This window comes from Quercus lobata, chromosome 3 (assembly GCF_001633185.2).
Source record: "Quercus lobata isolate SW786 chromosome 3, ValleyOak3.0 Primary Assembly, whole genome shotgun sequence".
Taxonomy (NCBI): Eukaryota; Viridiplantae; Streptophyta; class Magnoliopsida; order Fagales; family Fagaceae; genus Quercus; species Quercus lobata.
In genome coordinates this window covers 13992064-14017691 of record NC_044906.1, presented here as the reverse complement: position 1 = coordinate 14017691, position 25628 = coordinate 13992064, and the positions used below count along the sequence as shown (strand labels likewise).

Sequence of the window (25628 nt, the reverse complement as noted above, 5' to 3'; positions counted from 1 at the left end):
TCCAATTAGATTCTAAATTGGATTTTAATTGTTATCTAATTTTACGCCACATGTCCTTTCTAAGTTTTTAAAATTTTTGTTTTGGGTGAGTTATAATGCTATGCAAAAGATGAAGATTATAATATAAATAAACCATAAAAAACTTAATAAAGAAAGGACAGAAAAGAGAGAGTAAAATTATGTGTACATAAAAAATTATAAAATTAAAAGAGAGAGAGAGAGAGAGAGAGAGAGAGAGAGAGAAATTCATCCATGACCAAAAAAATGTCTAACTTTTAAACTAGGTATAATTTGAATTCATATATGTGTGTAATTATAATATATATATATATATATATATATATATTTATAGGTTAGGTTCAAGTTACACCTGGTGTAACTCTAAGCAATGTTACACCACCCAATAACTTGTTATTGAATTAATATTTTGAAAATCCAACCCTTGAATTACATGTTCTATATGCTTTTAACATGTATGCCAATTTTCATATCAATCAGATGCTATTTACCATTTGATCTATAAACTCATTTTTTATGCATTATTTTAAACTATAAAAATTTGAATTTTAACAATTGATTGATGACATACCTATTAATATTTGATCACCTCAAAATTTTGCAAGTATGAAGAATATATAAAGATAATGTAATCTAACGGTGGATTTGTCAATATTCGCATCCAATTAAAAAATATTGAGTGGTGTAACATTGCTTAGCGTGACACCAGGTGTAATAGATGGGTTCAAGTTACATCTAATGTAACTCTAAAGAGTTACACTTTTTCTAAACCATTGGATTTAAGTAGATCTAACGGTCAAAAAAGACATTCATTAATTCTAATATTCTGATTAAAATCTCATTAATTATCTCTTATTTATTACATTCCATACCTATCTTTAAACCTAAAAAAACACAAAAAAGTATACATCTCTCTCTAATTTTTCCACCATGAATCTAAGATTGTGTTTACATGGAACTCTGCAAAGCCCAAACAGTCCCCTGCCGAAGTATCCATTTTTCTTCTTTCATTAAACACTATGTCACATTTTCACCAAACACACTTCACAGAAGAAAAGGTTTTTTAATGAATAATTCCCATTGAAATGCGGTTGTTTAATGTAGGTATTATATGAGTATTTTCCAAAATTCACCATGTTCTGTATTAAAAAAAAAAAAAAATTATAAGGAGTAGTCTTCAATTTGGGAAGTTTATAACAAATTCGGTAAAACAAACTATATCAAGTAGCTTAATCAATTAAAAATTAAAACCATCTTTTTTTTTTTATGACAGCTTGAACTGAACCCTATAGCTGCCAATACAATCATAGCACACAGACTTGCACGCAAAACCAAAAAATTGAATTATACTTAAACCTGGCAATACTATAAGTCTATAAACCCATTAAAATCCTAGTTTATGACAAATCCATAAAAGAATAATAAAATAAAATTCTTCCATAGGTATAGAAAGTGAGGAAGGAGGCAGAGTTCGAATTACAGATATAAAACTCCATGAATTTAAAGATATTATAACTACTAAACTATCAATTAGAATCTCAAAACCATTCAACATGTGACATACTAGAACTGATATACAAATCCTTCTACGCTGAGTGTCAAGTATATTTTTTACCATTTGAAGAGTGTCAATTAAAATGTCACCTCCTACGTCATGTTAGATTCTACCCATATGGTCGTAAACATTGTATTGCAATTAATGACTAATGACAATGTTTACTTTGCAATGACATTGTATTGCAATTATTGGAAAAAAAAAATTATAGAGAGATGTATATTTTTTTGTGTTTTTTTAAGTTTAAAGATAGGTATGGAATGCAATAAATAAGAGATAATTAATGAGATCCTAATTAGAATATTAGCATTAATAAGTATCTTTTTTGGCCGTTGGATTTACTTAAATCCAATGGTTTAGAAAAAATGTAACTCTAAAGAGTTACATCAGGTGTAACTTGAACCTCTCTCAGGGGCGGTTCAACATAATTTGGGGCCTAAGGCAAAAAATTTATATGGGGCCTTTAATATGTAACTATTAATTAAACAAAATTATATAATACTAATTAAACTAAGGTTAATTTGATACATTAAATACATAAATAATACAACTAGACTAATGTTAATTTCATATAGAGAATTGAATATCATAATTGAATTATAAATATTAATAAAAAGAAATAAAAATATATTGCGATTGAAAAAGATACTTTATTTTGGATATAAGACGAAATATAGTTAAATAAAGTTCTAATCTAATTTTTAATTTTATATTTTGATTTTAAGAGAGAGAGAGAGATAGATATTATTTGGTGTATGGCTTTGTCAGATATTAGTTTACAAAAATCAAAGTCTCAAACTATCAAGGGAGATTAATCTATAATTGATGATTTAACACATTTGCAACATCTTTTTGAAATATTTTAGGGTTTTAATTGAGTTAAGGTTCTATTGGTCTCGTAATTTGAGAGTCTTAATAGAAATGAAAAAGAAAAATGCGCTAATTAAAAGCACTATAAAATGTTCAAAATATAATGTGACATTGTCTCTCATTGATAAACTTCATCAATTTAACTAATGAATGTTTATATCACTTTTTTGTAATTAATAACATGACAATTTGTAAACCAATAGTAAAATTTGTAGTATCCTTAATATCACTAATAAAAAAAATGTGCAACCTTTAGAAAATATATATATAGTTTTATAAAAATTTGGGTCTTCAACTATGGAAAGTGGGGCCTTTTTTCCTAAGCAAATTTTTGTTTTTTGGTGGGGCCTTAGGCCTAGGCCTTGAGCCGACCCTGACCTCTCTCTCTCTCTCTCTATATATATATATATATATAAGTAATAACTTATTAAAAGAGTGCAATAAATATATTTGTTTTTAGAATGGATAAGATGATTTTTTTTTTTTTTTTTGGTATCTTATCTTTTGTCAATATCATGAAACAAAATTTGTATGCTTTTCTTTACGTGGATTTGAATTTGTTTTTTTTTTTTTTTGCAAGAATTTGTCATTATTTAATATATATATATATATATAGATATATAGATATATAGATATATATATATATATATATTAGTCTTTTTTGGGTTACTTTATCCTAATTTTTTTGTTTTGACCTAAATTAGATTTTTTTTTAATAAAGTTTACATTAATGTTAATACATATTAGCTATCATTTGATACTTTATCCACACACAAAAAAACAACTATTAACATTTAAATTAGGCTAAAAGTAAAATTTTTACTTTATAAAACAAATTATACAATACTTATTGTTACTTTATCTAAATACGTCAAGAAGAACAAATAGAATAAGCCTCCATTTGGATATCAATGAAAAATTAAAATTATTTCACTATTCAGCTTATTTTTGCTACTATTCATGGGCCGCATTGCACTTTTTGGTACTATTCATGGGCCTCATTATATTATTTCAGCTAACTTTTATTTTTATCTACAATACTTTTAGCAATAAATTTTCATTTTTAGCAAAATATGTAGTATCTAAATAGACCCTAAGAGTCTTATTTAAACTTAAATTTGTTATGTTAATACATATTAGCAATCATTTGATACTTTATCCACACACAAAAAAACAACAATCAACATTTAAAATAGGCTAAAAGTAAAATTGTTACTTTATAAAAAAATTGATGCAATACTTATTGCTACTTTATCCAAATAAATCGATAAGAACAAATAGAATAAGAGTCTTACTTAAACTTAAACTTGTTTCTTAAATGGATTAGATGAAGAATTTGGATTGCAATCAAATTAAAATTGAATAAGAATTAGATGGATTAGACGAAAAATTTGGATTGTAATCAAACTAAATTTAATTTTTATTTCTTATTTTAATATTTAAATCACTTTTTTAGTGTTGATTTTATTTAAATGGTTATAAGTTATATCACACATTCTAACTTAATAATAAATAAAAATATAATACCATAACTTAATGTAACATTTTAACTTACTAATAAATAAATATAACACCCTAACTTAATGTAATGTTTGTAATTGTATTGTGCTTTAGCCTTTAAGAACACATATATTATTTTTTTGGCGTAAATACACTTTTGGTCCCTACATTTTGGGTCATTTCTTGATTTGATCTCTAAACTGATTTTATTTCTAAGTCAGTCCCTGACTTTTTAAAATCATTTTTAAAATGTCCCTATCGTCAACTCAGTTACGGAAAAAGCTGAGATGGCAAACGGTGTGTCCTACTTGCTGACATGGTGCTAACGTGGATATTAAAATATTATTAAAAAAACTTATTTAGCATTTTTGAAATGCCACCTCAGATTTAAATTAATAAAAAATTAAAACAAAAATCTAGATCAGAAATTTTAAAATAAATAAATAAATATACATTAATTTAATTAAATTAAGAAAAAAAAAAGGCTTTTTCTGTTTAAAAAATTGAGGTTAAAAAATGGGTTTGCTTTTCATTATTTTTCAGAAGAACATTATTCTTCTTCTTCCCCAGGACATGAACTTCATGCTTCATGTTCTTCCCTAAATCAAACCCATAAACATCCAATAAATCAAACCTAATAAATCTAGGAAATCAAACTCATAAACCACCCAATAAATCTAAGAAATCAAACCCATAAACATCTAGTAAATCAAACCCAATAAATCCAAGAAATCAAACCCATAAACCTCTAGTAAATCAAACCCAATAAATCCAAGAAATAACTATACAAATCCACATATAAAAAAAAAAAACAAAAAAAAAAAACCATAAACACAAAACCAAACTCACCGAGACAACTCCATCTTTGAAACACAAACATGGCCACATCGATCTCCACCTCCACTATCGACCACCCTCCCCTACAGAAACCTAGAAAAAAAGCGGTGACGCTAGCATCACTGGCTTCCTCAGACATCGACAAATCACCGAAAGGCACGTTGGACACTCTCATCCTCCCTCTCATCAACACCCTCAACAACCACCCTTGCTATTTCACCACCAGCTCCTGCTTCGGCCGTATCTCTATCCTCTCCCAACCTATACACCAAACCCAACCCAACAAAAAATCCAAAGGTGGCTCCTGGCTCTTTGTCTCCCACGACCCAGTTGATCCCGACTCGGTCATCTCCCTCCTCTTCCCCGACTCATCAACTCGCTTTGAACTTGAACTCGAGTCCAAACTCGTCCTCCACTTCGAACCGCTCATCGTAGCCATGGAGTGCAAAGACCTCACCTTGGCTCAGTCGCTAATCTACACGGCGAGGTTAGCCGGGTTCAAAGAATCCGGCATAACCAACGCGAACAACAAGCACATGATCGTTGCGATCCGCTGCTCGATCCAACTGGAGGTTCTTTTGGGGCCATCGAGTCCGTCATGGTCTCACCGGAGTTCGTTCGGTACCTCGTCCGCGTGGCCAACGAGAAAATGGAAGAGACAGAGAAAGAGAGGATCTGAAGAAAAGAAAAAAGGAAAAAAAGAAGGAAGATACAGACACAAACACAACAAAAGAGAGGATCTGAAAAAGTTTTTTCTTTTTTTGACTTTGATTTTGAATTTTTTTGGTTTAATTTTTTAAAATTATTATTTTTTTTTTATTAATTAAAATGATGACTTGTCATTAAAACGCTGACATGGATGCTAACGTGGTATTTTCAATAATATTTTAATATCCACGTCAATGTCATGTCAACAAGTAGAACACTCCATTTGCCACCTCAACTTTTTCTGAAACTAGGTTGACGGTAAGGACCATTTTAAAAACGATTTAAAAAAGTCAAGGACTGACCTAAGAGCAAAATCAATTTAGGGACCAAATCGAGAAATGACCCAAAATGTAAGGACCAAAAGTGCATTTACGCCTATTTTTGTCAAATAAAAAAAACACAGATATTAATATTACACATGAAAAAAATAATAAATTCAATAATTGAATACAAAATTAAGCCAAATCCCAATTCATTAATAAAAAAATCCAAATTTCTAAACTTTAAAAAAAATGAAAACGGAGTTAAGTAAAGATAGACTTACATAGGAATTTGGACTGATGGATATAAGAACATTTTTAGATCCTTCTTTTTCTCTTGTATCCAATTTCATGTTTAACAACAAATTTTGCTTTTAATTAAAGAAGATAGATTACATGGAACAAAACATCAAACAAAAACCATAACAAATTAAATCCATGTACAATAAAATATTGATGTCAACAACAAATAATCATGTGATAAGATGACATAAGATGCAAATTTATCCACAAAAAAGAAGAAGAAGAAATGTAGTAAAAAAAAAAACATATTTTTGTTTCATTTTTTTTTAATTTAAATTCTATCTATTTTCTTTCACATATTTTTTATCTCTCTCTTTTATTTAAATTCTATCCTTTTTTATATATAGGTAATTCTATCCTATTGATTTTAGGTTTTGTTGATAACATTTTAAATAGACACAAATGTAGTTGTAGTTGTAAATCAAATACTACTTTCTTTATTTACTTGATTATTTGGAAAAAGATGACATAAAATGCATATTTATCCAAAAAAAGGAACTTAAAAAAATTAACAAAAATGAACGTATGTTGTTATGCGATAGTATTCAATTCTTTTTTCTTTTCTTTTTTAAATTCTATCTTATTTGCTTTATTTTATGTTTCTTTTATTTATTGAAATTATGTCCTTTTTTTAAGGTAAATTTATCCTATTCATTCTAGGCTTTGCTAATAATAATTTAGATAGACCGACCAACTAAATTTAATCTCTTTTTGAAATTTTAGAAAATACTTATTGTAGATTGCACGTTTTGTTAAAACACTTATTGTTATTCTATCCAAAGAAATTAATAAGAACAAATATACTGTAAAAAATAAGGATTAGATGGATTAGATCAAAAATTTGGATTGTAATCAAATTAAAGTTTTTATCAACTTAGAAATTATAGGAGAAGAAAAATTGTATATATTTTTTCTTAAAATCTAAAAAACATTCTGCAATTTAGTGAAGCCACTTGGCACAACTACGGTTTCTAAGCCTAACTTTTATTATATACTAGTACTATACCCGTGCGATGCACGACTTAATCAAAATTTATATGTAAATAGTTTTTTTTTAATTAATTTACTTAAAATTTGATAATAGAATAGATAATAAAAATAAATGAATATTTTACTTTTAAGTAATATAATGAATGCATAAGGTGTGAAATTAATGTATTATAAAATGCAAATATATATTTTTAAGTATTATAAAGTCCTTATTATGTACCTAAGAGTTAGACTCTTTTAGATATATACTACTGTCAGTTTCTTTAAAACCATCTCTCTTCTCCCTCTGTGTGTGTGTTAAAATAATTAGTGTTCTAAAAAAAAGTATATATATATATATATATTGAGCTTTAAGGCTCAATTAATCACCAACATATATTTAGATAGAAAAACCTTAAATTTAATAATTAAAAACTATCCAAAACAATAATTGAAATCAAATTTAAGTGGAAACCTCAATTCAATAATTAAGAACAATCTAAATTACTAAAAATTTAAAATAATTAAAATTTTACAAAAAAAAAAATAATGACAAATTCAAATCCATGTAAGTTTAAAGTGAAGCTTAGAAATATCGTTTCATGATATTGGAAAAAAATTAAATATGAAAAAAATTAAATCATCTTATGCATTTTAAATACAAACATATTTATTGTACTCTTTTAATAAGTTTTATATATATATATATATATATTTATATATATATATATATATCGGTAAATATGTTTATATCATGAATAAGATATTTTTTTCTTATATATAATTTTGAAATTTTTATTTTAAAATAATAAAAAATTTTAATTATCTTAACCCAACAAATAATTTACAAATTTTTCTTATTCAAGGTGAGTTTCAAATAGTCAACCAACTTGGTTCTTCAATTTTACTATTTCTTTTATTCTAAAAAAAATTCTCTTTAATTTATATTCATGGAAGAATATATGTTACCGATTAAAACTCTTAAAATAGATATTGATAATCATAGTGAAATATCATATCAAAACCTCAAAAAAAAAAAAAAAAAAACTATGATAAACTTTATCCAAAAACACATGCAATAAAATCAACGCCTTACAAAGAATAAGAAAATTAAATACAAAAAAATATTAATTCAAGAACCTAGTTTCAAATTTTTAGGGAGACATCCTCTATTCATGTACATACATTATGCAAATATAAACATAACACGATTTTTTTATAAGAATATAACACAACTAAAAACCTATAAATAATAATTTAAATTTAATATTAGGTATATAATCAAAATTATTCATATTCTAAAATTAAGAAACTAATACAAATCATAATTTAAGATATAAATGTAGAAAAAGAACAAAGAATGTACCTGTTTGTTTCCTCTATCACTTTGAGAGATGAAAGTATATGTAACGAAATCCTAAACCAATTATTGTAGAAGAGAACAAATGAGCCGAATTCATGAATTTAAGTATGCATGAGAGAAGTTTTTATTAATTTTTTTGAAGTTAAAAAAATAGCTTAAACAAAATGAAAAAAAATAATAATGAAGAAAGAATGCTTACCTGCATTGTCAATTGTCATAGGATTTAGACATTCACATATGGGAGTAAACTTCACTCCATATATATATATATATATATATATATATAGGTAGAGTTCCACTTGATATAGAATTTAAATCCTATTGGAAATAAGATTTTTAATCAATGTGTTTTGTTGCTATCCCATAAAAAAAGTTCAAATGAATAGAAATAAGGAAATAAGGAAACGTTGATGTACGTACATTTTTTACATTTTTTTTTACTTTATCCAAAAAATAGTTTGGTAAATCACTATGAATAGATAACGGACTTGGGTGGTTGCTTTTTTTTTTTTTTTCCTCTTTCTAATGAACTGTATACTTGTGTAGTAATATAATTTAAGTAAAAATAAATAGTAAGAATTTGGATTGTAATATTAAGATTTTTAGTAACTTAGAAATTATAGATAAATTAATAACAAAAGGATTAGATGAAGAACTTGAATTGTAATCAAATTAAAATTTTATCAACTTAGAAATTATAGGAGAAAAAGATAAGGACAAAAAAATATTTATTTATATATTTTTTTTAAATCTAACAAAATTTCTACAATTTTATGAAGCCACTTGGCGCAACCATAGCTTTTAAGCCTAATATATGATGATATGATATGATATATATATATATATATATATATATATATCCTTTTGGAGCAACATTGTTGACGTTATGGGAAACTCATAATACTGACAGTTCTCTTCAAGAAGATTATGGTTCTGATCATACAGATTTGTTATTAGTGCAGTGAAAGTTGAACTCTATTGAGTAGTCACATTTTTTTTTTTTTTTTTTGTTTCAATAAATTCTAGGATTATAATCTTCTGATTCTTTATGCCTTTTGGAACTATTAACATCAGAATTTTTGAGTTTATCAATAGTCATGGAGTATTCTTTTGAGGGTATCTTCACCTGCAACCATCGGCTTCACAAATTTACACCTCATTATAATTTATTTTATTTTTTAATTTCTTTAAGTAGACTACAATATTAGGAGTTATTAGAGAGACTCATGTTAGAGAGACTCACGTTAGAATTACGATTTCCATTGTTTGGGTTATCGATTTAGGATCGTCTATTTTTTTTTTTTTTTTGGTTTAATAAATTTGAATTTAGGATCTACATGATGATGATATGTGTGTGTGTGTGTGTGTGTGTGTGTGTGTGTGAATGTATTGGTTGGTGTAGGGTTTGGTTTGAACTCTGGGTTTTTTGCTACTACAATTCACTCGAAATTTTTACTGTATCTGAAAAAACAAAGTTCTTTTTAGGGTTAATTGTTTGGCTAGGGTTACATTGTAGTTGATGATAAGAATATGTGAATGTATGTATGTATGCTTTGGGCTGGCTTTAGTTTGATGATTTAACTTTTGTTTGTTCCTCTTCTTGGCATTTGTGAATTAAAGATTTGAAGAAAAAAAAAGTTTTGTAGCTGATATTGGATTATTATGTGATTTGATTTGTGTGCATTTGTATTTTTATATTATAGCAAGGTTTCATTGATTTTTGTTGATAAGTTTTGGCTTTGGAAGAAAAAAATTTCTATTATAAAAGTCTTCTTTTTCTTAGACTTCTCCTACATGAAGCAAAAGTCACTAAACAACTGAGAATACAAACACATCTTCAATGTTGTTCTCTTGCTACCACAATACTAGTGGCTCCACTATTGCTATAGCTATTTTCACCAGGGTAATCAATCTTTTTGTTATATTTCTCTATTGTGAAGTCATATATTCTTTTGTTTTGTTTCAATAATATCTAGGCTCTGAATCATCTAATTTGCTATTATTATTTTTGGACTTTTGGAAATTTTAACATCAGATTCTTTGATTTCTCTTTTTTTTTTTTTTTTTTTTTGCAAGATCTGAAATTGTCTAACAGATTTCAACAATTATATCCACAAATTATTCTTTTAAAGGTAACTCATCTTTCTCTATATTTATTTGTTGTGTGATTATTCAGATTCTTTAATTTTTTTAGCTTTTTGAAAGTTTTAACATTTGAATTTTTGGGTTCATTTTTTGCTATAATTGATTTTGTCAACTATATAGCCATGGATTAGTCTTTTGAGTGTAGCCACATCTTTCTCTTATATTTCTCTGTTGTGTGATCAAATATTTTCGTTATGCTTTAAAAATTTCAGCTTTGAATCTTATGCATGATACATGATACATTTAATCAAAGTTTTCCCGTGTATTGCATGGCTTAGCGACTAGTTAAACCCTAATTCTATGTCTATTTTTAATGCTAAGTTTATGTCTTTTTTTAATTTATTTTTATTATATAAATAAAATGAATAATTTTAACACATCCCCACCACAACTGGTCCACCACCAGCAGCCTTTGTTAGCAAATAGTTAAACCCTAATTCTATGTCTTTTTTTAATTTATTTTTATTATATAAATAAAATGAGTAATTTTAACACATCCCACCACAACCGGTCCACCACCAGCAGCCTTTGTTGGCACACCGGCAAGAGATTGTTGGCATCATCAATGCCACCAATCACGGCCATCCACCGCCTTCAAGTCCACACCACCTTCTTATTTTTAAATCCATGAATAGGTATTAGTAAGGTTTAAATTACTTTTCTGATTAGAAAAAAGGAGTTAAAATTACTTTATACTCCCCTTTAATATTTATCATTTTTGTCAAGCAAAACTAAGCTCTCTTGAAGAGTCCTGTGATAACCAACATCAAGATTATCCAGATAAAGTGAGTTCTAGTTAGCTCAATTGGTAAAGTCGCTGATGGTTGAATAAGAGATTTGAAGTTCAATCCCCACCTACACCAAAAACTGATTAGTGTCTTGGTCGATGATAAACAACTGCCATCAGGAGCGGACACCATAGGCTGAAAACTCTCTCTCAAAAAAAAAAAAAGATTATCGAGATAACAAAAATCAAGAGTCCAAGCCAATCTCACCATCGATCATGACCCAAGATAATGATAAGGATTTGAGTGACAATGGTAATGTTTAGATGTATATCCTTATAAAAAATGTAATATGTTTCATACTCTGTTGTACAATGAGAATTCAATATCAATAGAGCTACAAACTCCTCAACATATTCGAGGAAGTCAAATACAATTTTGCTACATTTTCCTATCTCTCTCTCTGCCTGCCTCTTACTCTCCCCTCTTTAAGCGCTCTCTCTAGATAGTGTCCGTTGAGTTCTCTTTTTCCCTTGCAGTGCAGATACGCAATTGCTTTGTGCAAGGAGGAACAAATTTGTTGCAAGGACGATAATTTTTTCATCCCCTCTTCCTAAAGTAATTTATTATAATATTCATAACATGCTCTTATATTTTATTTAATAAGTATTACTCCACAAAAGAATTAGTAAACAGAATATATGTAAAATTGCTCTTGCATCTTTAAACTTTATCAAATGCTTTTCTTTCTTTTTAATTTTGGGTTTTACTTTCTTTGACCGTTTTTTATTCTCTTTTGTTCATTGTTAGACAATTAGAGTTTATATCCATAGAAATATTCTAAAAAGATCAAACAAATACTGACTAAATAGGATTATGCCTTAAACAAATACTCAATAACAAAGGTTTCCTTTCCTTAAAAAAAAAATAATAATAATAACAAAGGATTCCAGTTTATTGAAGAAAGAGATCATTCAATTAATGGGCGGTGATGGTCATTTGCATGAGTATCTTTTGTCAAGCCAATGTAGATATCAACAGCTATATGAAGGTTATGAAAATTCCATATTGAAAAATAAATAAATAAAAGAACCTAATGTTGCATTAGCAAAATCATCAAATTATTTCAACAAAACAAAACAAATCTTAATTGAAACCGTGGTGGATGAAATGCCTGGTGAGATTGCCGGAATCAAGGTTCATCTTCTTACTAGTTTCTGCTTATCCTTATCTTTGATCAAATTTATTGTTTTCAATGGATTACTTGCCCATTAAAGGAAATCAGCAACACTCACTCCTAGCAACCTACCTGTACTTGCCCATTAGTTTTTGGTTTTAAATCATTCTGTTCTATCAGCGGGCAACAATCAAAGTGGATGGTGAATATGCTTTTGGATATGCCAAAGCAGAGGTAGGAGTGCACAGGTTGGTACGTATCTCCCCTTTTGACAGTAATAAGCGCCGCCATACTTCATTTGCTGCTGTTGCTGTAATTCCAATCATGGGTGATGGATCTACCCGTGAACAAATCAATGAATCTGATCTCCGTATTGAGCGATTTCGTGCTGGGGGTGCTGGCGGCCAGCATGCTAATACGACTGAGAGTGCTGTGAGGATAGTTCATAGTTCACATCCCTACAGGAGTTACTGCCACTTGTCAAAATGAAAGGTATGAAATGTGGTGTGTAAAAAGGAAAAAAACCATTCCTTTATGCTTTGTCATTTGGTTATTTTTCTCAATTCCAAAGATACGTTTCTGTTGTAAACACAGATCACAACATCAAAATAAGGCTTCAGCTATGGCTGTGCTTCAGTCTCAATTGGACCAACTTGAGATGGCTCGCCAGGCTCAGATGAATGCACTACATACACAATCTCTCACTGACATAACCTGTTTGTTAGTATAACCATGGACAATCTAAGCATCACTAACTAACTTCCTCTAATACTTTCATAATTTCATTGCAGCATTACCGCATGGTGACTGGCTATGCGGTCTCAGATCCTGATTCTGTCCTTGAAGGAGATCTGGATGGCTTTATCATGAGCTATTTTTCAGCCTCCTTGGATAAAGATGTAGATGACCAATAAATTCAGTTACAAGATTGTCATGGCATGATGCATACAGCAGAGCTGAATTCATGCATGCGCGAAAATTTGACTAATGACACAGGCCAATCAGCTGCAACGGCATGGAATTTTGATAGTCATCAAGAGATAAGAATATAAGATAGTTGAGTTTAGACATGGGTTTGCAATATTGGGTAAAGGATGGAGAGACAAATCCTTCACATAGTTGTTTATTTTTGTGATAGTATTCATTGATTCCGATTTTTCGCTCAATAATTTGTTATGCAATGAAATAATATCCTTAAGTAAATAAACGCTATATTTTTGCATTGTTTAGGGCTGGTTTTTGCACTCATTTATGGTCTGTTTGGATGGCATGGATTTGGACTAGGATTTGGATTTGAGGGGCCTAAATCCAAATTCTTTGTTTGGGTAACTTAAAAGGAGAGGAATCAAATCCATTGATTTGAAATCACCTCACAAACCCAAAAATTTAGAAATCACACTTTGTTCTCAATTTTTAATCAGCTCCAGAAACTCTATAATGCTCTCTCTTCCTCACCCAAGCTCTTTCTCTTTTTCTCGCGGCAACACAGGTTTGTCTCTCTCAACTCTTATCTTCCTCTTTTGTGTTTTGGGTGTTCAATTGTGAAGAAATGTGGTCTAGGTTTCTCTTATTTTGATTAGTGAAAGTTGATTTCCAGTCTTATTTTGGTGGTTTTGTTTGATCATATGGGGAATTGATGGTTAATTTGTGTTTTATTTGGCTTATTTTTTCTGGGTTTCAGTTGGATTTTTCTGAGATTGGTTTTCCTGTTTTTCTTGTTAATATGTTTAAGCTCTGCTATGTGGACTAAGTTGGGTGTTTGATGGATTTGAACTATCTATTATTTTCAATTTTTAATTTTTTTTTTGGTTGATTAGCTCTGTAAATGACTCTGATTGTGGTTTTGTTTGTCTCCTCTATGCATTGATTTTTTCTTTGTTCTTTCTTGGACTCAGTTGGGGTTTCTTTGGATTTCCTGGTTTTATTCATTATCGTTTAGGACGTGCATGGCTATTTTTCGTCCAAGAAGTCATTGTATAGCTTTGAGGTGTATTTGTTCTGACTATGTGTCTGGCAACTGCTGCTTGATCCTTTTAGTTTAATATGCTGTTATTTGCTTAGTTTTATCTTTATTTTTAGTTCTGCGGATAGATACTGCAAGAGAAAAACTAAAGAACCTTCTTTTTATGTTCTGCTGGATTGCTCTCTTAATTTATTACCATTTCGAAAACATCTTGGCTTTATATTAATTTTCATTTGGATTTTTCCCTTTGCTTTGTTATCTATTTTAGTAGGAGAATATGTTTTTCCTGTTATGCCCATGTTGTTGAGCTTCCCTTAGCTAGATACTTCCAATCTTCCAGAATTGGGTGGATGATATTAGTTCTACTGTCTTTCAGAATTAAGAACTTTGTGAGATTTCTTGGAGATGAATATGGACTACATAGAAATTTTATGATTTTCCTTCCATTTCTTTTCATCTCTTTGTAAAAACTTCTGATTGAGGTTCTCTTTTGGATGCCTTTGATACAAAGTTATGCAGTTAGAAACAGGACATTGCTAAGCGCATAAAATTGCACTTCCTTCCCCCATATGAATGAATGGCTGGTGGGTGAGGTCCTGGGCTTAAAACCAATTGGGTGGATGTATAACTTACCAATAAAAAAAAAGCTTGTATGTGCGTGTGTGTGATTTTATATCTGCAAACAATTATGATTAATTATTTATTTGGAACTATAACACCTCACGTTTTGGCAGCTTCACTCACGGCATGGGCAGCGGCAGTCTCTCTCACTCTGAGTCTCTCGCCTGTCACTCTGTCTTTTTTTTCAGCCTTAGGTTTTCTTTTCTTTTTTTCTTTTGTTTTTCCGTTCGGACTTTGGAGAGGAGACTGGAGTCTTCAGGCGGATTGCTGGTTTTACATTTTTGGACTCAACTTTTTTTTCTTTTTTCTTTTTTAACATGTGGGTTGGCCGGGTGGGTTAATGGTTTACAATTTCAGAGGGGACAAGCTTTTTGTAAGGGGGTCAAGTCTTTTTTTTTCTTTTTTTCTTTTTTTTAATTAACCTACTTTAAAAAAAATGTAAAAATACAAAATTAACCCTTTAATTTTCAGTTTTTGTCATTTCAGTTCTCTAACTTTCAGTTTTGTCATTTCAGTCCCCTAATTTTCAATTTTTGTCAATGTAATATTCTGTTAAACCTCAGTTACTTGTTGCCGTTAAGTGAGCCAAAACGATGCTGTTTTGGTTTTTTTTTTTTTAATTTCAGAATTAAAAAAAAAAAAAAGCTGTAAGTTAAAAAAAAAAAAAAAAAAAAAAAAAGGAAGAAGAAGAAGAAAACATTGAAAGGGAACAATGCCGTTCCCCTTCCCTTGAAATCAAAACCAGAACACACGATGAATTTCTAATTTTAAGGAAAACTGGGTTGGTTTGAGAGAGAGACCGAGTCACGGGAGGTGAGGTCGGTACTGCGAGTTCATTTGCCCTAAAGATCGGTCCGCGTGAAGCTAACTGTGCAAAATCGTCAGGCCAAGGTGTCGGTGGTGCCATCGGCGGCGGCTCTGGTCATCAAGGCACTGATGAAGCTGGAGCGTGACCGAAAGAAGATGAAGAATATCAAGCACAACAGGAATATCTCCCTCGACGACGTCATTGAGACCACCAAGGTTACGTGCCCTAGATCCATGGCCAAAGACCTCAGTGGGACTGTCAAGGAGATTCTCGGCACGTGCGTCTCTGTGGGTTGCACGGTCGATGGGAAAGACCCTAAGGATTTGCAGCAGGAGATCTCCGATGGTGACATGGAAGTCCCTCTGGACTAAGTGAGAGAGATAGAGAGAGAGAGAGAGAGAGACAGAGTGATAGAGGTTCTTCTATTTTAATTTTGAAAAAAAAAATTGGATATTTTGGTGAATCTTGAGATATTTCAAGGTAATTAGATGATATAGATGGATAATTATTTAGTTTTTCTTATTTTGAATTATGGTGATTGTGTTTGATTCAATGATTTTTGTGGTTAATTTTGCTTTTGTGATTGTTTGTATTGTTTGGTTTGATGTGTGGTTGTTAGCTCTGTGTGGAAGACTGAGTGGAGAGTTTCTTGGCTTGATAGTATGATCTGATAATGTTCTTCGCATGCTGGTGAAGTGACCTTACAGGATAGTTCCATCTACAAACACCTTGGTCTTTCAAGGCCTCAACTGCACCAATACTTGCTGCCACCATCCAAGAAGCTTTACTTGCTGCACCCATACTTCTTTCTTGCTCTAAACTGGAACTGAAATAAATGGGAATTTGGAAATTTGGAAGATGAAAAATAGACTTTGGGTTTTGAATTTTGATTTCAGGGAAAGGGGAAAGACGTTGTCCCCTTAAATGTTTTTTTTTTTTTTTTTTACAGTTTTTTTTTTAATTTTGAATATTTTTTTAAAAAAAAAAGTCACTTTAACGACAGCCGGTAACTTAGGATTAACGGAATACTTCATTGACAAAAATTGAAAGTTAGGGAACTGAAATGACAAAACTGAAAGTTAGAGGACTAAAATGACAAAAGCTGAAAGTTAGACGGTTAGTTTTGTATTTTTACCATAAAAAAATTTGGGCCAAAGGGGCCGGGCCCCCACCTATGTCTATCCCTGACCCTGCGAAACCAATAAGAAAACAAAAACAAAACAAGATTAATAACAATTCAACAATACAAAAGCCAAACGGCAAAAAACCCAGATGGAAAACTAAAGAATAAGGATGAGATATACTAAGATTTTAGTGACAAGAAACGATGGAGACTTCGAACAAAAGGGCAGAGAAAGAGAGGAAAATCGGTGGTTGTTATCACCGACATTGAAGGAAAGAAGATTTGGGATGAACTAGGGTTTTTCTTAGGCGTAGGATCTTGTGGGCTTTTCAGCTTATGGACCAAAAATTGAAAATTCAAAAAAATAAAATTGCAGGCGTGAAGGATTCGAACCAGAGTTGCTCGGCAAAAAATATACCAACTTGCCACCATGCTGATTCGAATAAAGTATAGAGATGAAAATTGACCTTTTAACAACCAATTATGTTCAAATTACACGTTCCAATATTTTATAGAAATAAATACCAAATGGCTTTAGAATGACGAGTTTGTATAAATTTTACGAAACCCAGAGAGAGAGAGAGAGAGAGAGAGAGAGAGAGAGAGAGAGAGAGAGAGAGAGAGAGAGAGTGCTTTATGGCACCGATAAGTCTTCAACAACGAAAACATTTCATTACTATTAGGGCTCTCTCAGACTTAGCTAGTGGAGGCTCTGCTGACTCAAATGAGGCTCACACTTATCATTGTGGTCAATATGCTAAACTCTCAATAACAAAATTATTTTGAAATTTTTTTTAAAAAGAACTGGGTTGTTCGTTTTTGGTAAAATCAGTCAATTGTGCTTAATTGTTTTTAGTTTTCTATTGGTAATTTTTGTTATTGTGGAAAATTTTTGGGATGTTTATTTTGTTTTAGATGGGTCTAAATATAATAATAATTTTATATCCTTTCTCAATAGGTGCAAGCATCTGAACATGCTCATGATGAACTACTAGATGATTTCCGTCTCGCATCTCATCTATTCTCAGCATCTGCAATTTCCTATTGCCTTTTCTGGACTGCTGTTTCTGTTGTTATGCCCGAGCCACCTGCTGAATCAGTAGCTTGGGTTCGTGGAGCGACCAAAGTAAAGAGACTTGCCCTTCCTGTTGGCATACTTTTTGCCATTACTGCTGCCTCTGGAGCATTTGTTGCTGGAAATGATGTTGTACGTAACTATGTTTTATTCTTGTCTTGCTTCTCTTCTTACATGATGAACTACTAGATGATTTGCTTTGCTTGCAAATTATGATCAAGCTCTTGTACAAAATTCGTCAGGGTCATGCTCATAATACTTTTCCAAAGATGGGTGATACAAGAATACGCCTTGACATGAAGCCACCACTTCGAAATTTCTTTGAGAATACCTCTACTGTGCAGGTATTAATTCTCAGCTGAGACTAATCTTTACTTCTTTAACAGTTTAATTTTGTTGTTTTCTGGATGGTTGCTTCAACTGCTATGTGCTAATGTCATGTTGCCTCTTCAAATTGGGAAAGATTGAAATAAAGAAAAATTAAGAATTGAGAAGAAAATGTTATGTGAGGTTTTTATTTGTAGAGCAAATGTTGCTGAATGAGAATATTAATAAATCCTTTGCTCCTCTTCTTTAGTTTTTTTTTTCCTGAATATCATCCTTTAAGGAGACATTTTAGGTTTGAGGAAATTTCATGAGAGAGAATAAATTCTTGGAGAAAATACATTGATCCAAAGTTATATCATTTTGTATCAGTCAGGTGGCCAAAACTTTCTGTACTGGCTACCAATTCTGTCTAGCTCAAAATACTGGCCAAAAACTTGGCTATCTGTGTTTATTGACAAAGTAATCCAATATCTGTATTTTGAGCATAGGGTTCAATCACATTATAGCATTCCTTTACCAGCACATATGTGAATACTGGCCAACATTACAGTACAATCAACTTGGCCATCTGTGTTCGTTGACAACATGATTCAATATCTGTATTTTGAGTGTAAGGTTCAATCACAGTATATCAGTCCTTAACCTGCATATATGTGAATCATTTTTTTATGTTTTGATATTAAAATAGAATTTGAAATTAAAAATCATAATTCTTTTGTGAGTGAATTAGAACATTTTTTAGTTATCAAAATGCTGGTTTTGTGTTTATGAAAATATATGTATTATATATACGGTACTCTGAAATTAACGGAAGTCAAAATATTTTGTTCCAGCACTAACAAACCAAAAATGGCCACAAGGCAGTATTTATAACTTTGCATTGATATCTGAAGTGATTTTCTTATGGACTGTATTGAAGCCACAAAATTATGGCCTTGTTTGCGGATTTAATAAACTTAATAATATTGCTGTTGTTTGCGGAGTTCATGATTAAACACAAGTATAAATAATTATGCGTTTTGAAATTGTAGAATTTCTGAATCTTATATTGAATAAGCTCCTTCAAGCCTTAATGAAATGTTTTGGTGTTATAATTCAAAATTTTTTCTTAGAAAAATCCCGAAAAACTAAAACAAAGGTCCCGAATCCATTTTATATTTTCATAATTTATTTTAACAATAAAAACACCGATTACAGAAATAACAAACAATCCAAATGAAAACTATTGTAAATTAGAATTAAAAAAATAAAATAATCCTCAAGATACATTTCAACAAGAATAACAATTAGATATACCCTTTATATAATAAAAAATTTCAAAATCAAAACACGGTCTATAAAATAGAAATTTTGTGAAAGGCATAACAATTGTTGGCTTATATGGAGGACACAGTCACATAGACATGATTTAGTAATATATTACTAAATGATTCTTCAGGCACCTGATGAGTTGATTGAGTTTGTCGATGCGGATAAGGAGATGAGTGACGGAACAAAGGAGCATTGTGTTGCAGCGGCGAGTGAGGAGATGAGTGATGGAACAAAGGAGTGTTGTGCTGAAGCGGTTAATGAACATAGAAGACAAGGATGACGGAACAAAGGAGCGTTGTGGGTCGCTGATCTCCACTCAGCCAGGCCTCTCCATTAGCTATATCAGCTGCGTCGTGGATGGGTGGGTTGCCCTCGCCGTAGATTGAGCACTCTTAGACTCTTCGATCTCCCCCTTCCCCTTCATTCTCCTTTCACAATAGATTATGTTCTCAAATCAATTGGCTTTCTTTTTTCATTTTTTAGTTGAATGACACGTGACAACTTACTTGGCAAAAATAATAATATTTTAATATCTTTGTTAATCATGTCTATATTTTCCATCCATTACTTAATTGCAATGATTATTTTGACATAATATCAAAAAGTTAAGGACTAAACTGACACCTTTGAATCATTAGGAACCAAATTGACATTTATAGCAAAGGTTAAGGACCAAAGATGTAGTTTACCCAAAATTTTATAACTAAGAAATTAAGAAAGTTTTGCCATGCCAGCCTTAAATTCATGGTTTTGAAATTCGGACCGGACCGTATGGTTCGACTCGATTAACCGAGAACCGCCCTTTGAGATGGTTCTTTTAACTCCAAAACCTGCTATACACAAAAAAAAACAGTGAATCTTTCGAACCATTCGGGTTGGAGAACCGTGGCCGGGTCTTACGGGCCAGGTCGAAGCTGGAAAAGATAAGAAAAAGGAGCAGCGTTGTGCCATTTTCTCTATTGAACCTTGTCTTTTTATCTCTCATCCTCACCACAAATCCGAAAATGCAGTCTCAAAACACACTTAAGTCCACAAAATAAAAAGGAAATGAAAAGCACAAACCTTATCTTTACCCCTTCTTCTGCGCTTTCCAATTTTTCCTTCTTCTCCATTCTTCTGCGTTTATTCTTCTTGCTTCTTTGGCATTTCCTTTCTTCTTTTGTCATTGTTGCCCAAAACCAAAAGAAATCAAAAGTCTAGATTTTTTCTTTTCCAATAAAGCTGTCTACCAATATGGTAGACACTACCCCTTCCCCATGAAAAAGTTGGACATCTGGCCACACTTTCACCATTCATTTGCTTTTAAATTTTTTAAAACTTTTTTCATTTAATTGCATTATTTATAGGACATTTAAATATTTAATTGCATTATTTATTGGTACTACAAACCCACATATTCATATGTTAAATTCATGTACTGTTCTTCTCAATAACCATCTATGTACTGTTATTGTAAATTAGGATTTATATTATAGATTAAATAATTGTGTATAATATTATATAAATTTATAAAAAAGTGTACAATATTATACATATTTGCATAAAAATATATAACTTTGTAGACATTCATTTTGTTTATAATATAAATCTATTTTATTTTGATAGTATAATATAAACTAATTATTATTATTATTATTATTATTATTATTAACAATTAATAATAATATTATGTTGATTTTTGAAACACCATAATGAAAGTTATGATATAAAAAATACATTTGAATGATGGTCTTTATATTTATTTGAATTATTTTAGACAGTTTTTCTCCTTGTACTAATTTATTATATTTATCTATATTTTAAATAACTATTAAATTAATTATGACTTCATCATGGTTCGATCACGGTTCGACCTCAGTCCAACCTCGAAAACTTTGAACCTCTTCCTTCTTTGGTTCTTTGAATGGTCTGAGTTTCAAAACCATGCTTAGATTATCAACCTTTCAATAGACCCCATTCAATGTTACACATTACAAATTGTACTTTCATTGCTTTTGCTTCCCTTTATAGAATGTAATGCTTTGTTACTTTCTTTGAATGTTATTAAGATTTTGAAAATGACCATCTAATTATCTCTCTCTCTCTCTCTCCTACGTCCTAGGCAACAATTTTGGGTCATCTTAAAGTAGCTTTTAAAGACACATGATCTAAACTTGCATCAAATATTTTACTGTAGACCATGATCTTTTATAGCTCATTGTAGAATTGATATTCTCAAAGGGAATTTAGTGAATCTTAAATAAATAAAAAATAAATAATAAATAAAAAGTGAAGATGCACATACTTGTGTGAATTGTCATTTTCATCGTTAAAAATTTTAATTTTTGTCATTTTAATCCTTGAACTTTTAACTTTTCCATCAAGTTAGTCATTTCATCCATTGGTATTTGTAAAATTGACATTATTCAAATATGGAATAAGTTTTTTTGTTTTTTTTTTTAACAACTAGTAATGATGAAACGACTAATCTGGAAAAAAAAATTTATTTGATATCTAGAAAATATAAAAGTTTCAATCTAGTTCTCAAAACTTGAAAAGTTGCAATCAAGTTACAAAATGATTTAAAAAGTCACAAATTGGAATTGTAAGGGCCTGATTGGTAGGAGAATTTTTGTTTTTGTTTTCAAAACAATATAAAAACAAGTTTCAAAAAATTGAACTTGAAACTAGTTTTCAAATAATAATTTTTATATTTTACGTGTTTGGTTCACACTTTTAAGAACAATTTTTAAAATACTAAAAACAAAAATAATTGTTTGGGAGATCATTTCTATTTTTGAAATTTTAAAAAAAAAAATTTATAAAAAGTAACGTGTAGAATCTATATATTACTCTCTCTTTTTTTGTGTGGATAATGATAAAGAAATAGAGCTCATCATGTTTTTTATTTTATTTTTAATAATAAGTTTCAAATTTGAAGTGTGAGAATTCTTTTTGTGATAAAGATAAACTCCTAAATTTAAGAGATAAAAGAGTTTAGACAAATATGTGGGGTTCACTGTTTTCAATTTATTTACAACTATGTCATTAAAAACATTTTTTATATCCTGAAAACACCCCTTAAGCAGTTTTTAAAATATTTTTTAAATAAGGAAAATAGGATACAGTTTTTTGAAAACTGTATTTAGAAAATATTAGACAAACAATAAATTCAAGTGTGAGACCCACCATTTTATAGATTGCAAAATAAAAAATTATATTTAAATACTCTTACCAAACAACCCCTAATATACTCTCCAAGCATAAGATGCGTTTGGTTTCACATGAACTAAGAATTTGGAAAATACTTCAACTTTTCCATGCCACTTCTTGAAGCTTTCACTAGGCACCACTTTTTAACCTCACATTTCTCTTGGATCAATTGGCCTAGAAAATCCATGCAAAGGATAAAAATGTAAGGGGAAATAGGATCACCCTGTCTTATCCCTCTAATAGGGTGAAATGAATCTAAGGGTTGTCAATAGGCTGAGCCGGGCCAGTCTGGCCCATTTTTACTTGGCCCATGGGCACAATACACTGGGCATAATGGGCTATTAACTAGTTAACGAGCCAAGTCAAACTGGGCCGAAAGAGAAAACCTCAGCCCATGACCCTGCCCATGGGCAATACCTAGTTTGTCTTTAGCAAGCTGGGCTATTGGGTTGGGCCTAATAGGTTATTTATGGGCTTGTGTTAGCATATTATTTTATTATTTTTATAAAGAAAGAATCAATTTTTTATAAGGGAATAATCAATCTATTTTTTTAAAGGAAATAATTAAAGATTTTAATACTTAATTACAAATGTGTTTACAATCAAATCTATTTAATTTTTTGTTTTGTTGATGGAAACCTATTTAAGTTTTTTTTATTAAGGTTTTAAATAGTTTTTTATTTTTTATCTTTAATAAAATAAAATAAAAATGTCAAATGGTTAATTCAAATTTGCTAGACTACTAGAAAAATATATATTTAGTAAACTAAGTTTAGCACAATTACTTTGAGTATTTTAGTGGTTGAGGGAGTTCTCTTAAGAAATTTCTCTATAATATCTTAAGATCAATTCTTCATACACTTTCTATATATTTTTGTTATGAATTATGAGTTATTGGGTTAGGCCAACGGGCTGGGCAACGGGTTGGGCAACTGGGCTAACCCACAGGGTACCCATGGGCATAAAAACTAGACCACGGCCAGACCCACTGGGCTAGTGGGCTACCCATGGGCCTCAATAACAACGAGCCGGGCTGCCCATTAGCCTAGTGGGCCGCCGGGTTTCTGGGTTGAGCTGTGGGCCGTGGGCTATTTGATGACCCTTAAATGAATCTAAGCTTCCCCCATTAAAAAGAAGAGACGTCGAGATTGTTGAAATACAGCTCATAATAAGCTCAATAAGATTATCTTGTAGGTTTTATCTTCTCAAAATTCCCCTTATGAAGCTCCATTCAAGTTTGTCATAGGCCTTCTCCAGGTCAATCTTTACGGCCATATACCCCACTCTCCCTTTCGTTTTGCCCATTGTGTGAATGATCTCTTAAACAATAATCGCATTATCCACTCCCCTTCTACTGGGGATGAAAGCAATTTGGCAGGGAGAGAGAAGCTTATCCAAATAAGGCCTAAGCCTATTAACTATGACTTTAGTTATAATCTTATAAACTGTGTTGCAAAGGCTTATGGGGTGATAGTTATTGATAGACTCTGGCCCTTGCACTTTCGGGATAAGAACGATGCTAGTTCTGTTCAGGTAGTCTGGAATTTTCTTGGTCCCAAAGATTTTCTTTATCTCTTCTTTAACCGAGTTGCCCACGATGAGCCAAAACCTTTGAAAAAAGCCCGCATGGAACTCGTCTGGTCCTAGGGCCTTGAAAGCCTTCATGGACCAGAGGGCTGTAAAGATTTCTTCATCTGTCACCATAAGGCTAATATTGTTTTTCTCTTCATTCGACAGCTTGGATTGTCACTTAGAATGATAATCAAGTCCCCAGGTAGCTGACTCTTGAGATGTGGAGTAAAGACTAATGAACCCTTCCCTGAAATGATTCATGACCTCTCTTTCCTTAAACAGCCACTCTCCAACCTCATTCTTGGCTGATGTAATGAGGTTTCTCTTTCTTCTGGCAAGCGCGGACACATGATAAAAGGAAGTGTTTCTATCACCCAGCACCATCTAGTTAATTCTAGATTTAAGAGCCCATAATTCGGCTTCCTGATCAAGAACAACATCAAACTCTCTCAAAAGTTAATTCTCAAGAATGATTAGGGAGGAGGAGGGATTGGAGGCCATAGCCATTTGAATACCCCTTAACTGAGCCATAATTCTTCTCTTTTTGCCAAAGATATTTCTGAAGTGGTTTTTGTTCCATACTATAGCTTCTTTGGAGAAAGCTTCCATAGCTTTTGAAAGCTTCCTTGATTGTCTCCAAGCCTGGTTAGCCACGTTTGGAAAGGAGGGGTCAGAGAGCCAAAAACTTTGAAATCTTAAGGGTCTACTCAATTGAGTGGGTCTTCTAGGATTGGTTTCCTTAAGTATAGGGCAATGGTCTGAATGACATCTTGTTAGATGAGTTGCTATGGCATCTGGGTAGAGCAAACACCAGCTAGAGTTCATAAAGAACCTGTCAATTTTTTCCTAAATCAGGTTATTAACATCCCTTCTATTAGACCAGGTAAATCTCAGCCCACTAAATCCCATGTCCACCATATTTCACTTATCCATGCATTCTTTAAAGAGGAGAGATCTAGATATGCTCACTAGCCTGCCCCCAAATTTATCCTCTTCTGCAAGCGATTCATTGAAATCTCCAGCTATCACCCAAGGCTTATTATGTAACTCAAAAACCTTAGCTAGATTTTCCCAGAGAATACATCTTTCTGCACTCCTAGGACTAGCATATATAACAGAGAATATCCAAGATTGGTTAGAGGAGTGTACCTTCACTTCCACATGAATCTCTTGCTTTGTGTTAGCAAGTTGCACCACCTCTACCAT

The 25628-nt window shown here is 31.2% G+C and overlaps 2 protein-coding genes across 2 annotated transcripts; one reads left to right on the top strand and one right to left on the bottom strand.

Moving 5' to 3' along the window:
* The first annotated feature begins 13230 nt into the window (after positions 1-13230).
* LOC115980376 (60S ribosomal protein L12-like) lies at positions 13231-16193 on the top strand. The gene is made up of 2 exons (XM_031102631.1): positions 13231-13329; positions 15879-16193. Exons 1-2 carry the CDS (start codon positions 13231-13233, stop codon positions 16191-16193), a joined length of 414 nt encoding a protein of 137 aa, XP_030958491.1.
* An 8685-nt stretch (positions 16194-24878) lies between these two features.
* Positions 24879-25628, bottom strand: LOC115980375. The gene is made up of 2 exons (XM_031102630.1): positions 25396-25628; positions 24879-25254 (listed from the first exon to the last, which is right to left on the bottom strand). The coding sequence occupies exons 1-2, from the start codon at positions 25626-25628 to the stop codon at positions 24879-24881; spliced, it is 609 nt and encodes a 202-aa protein (XP_030958490.1).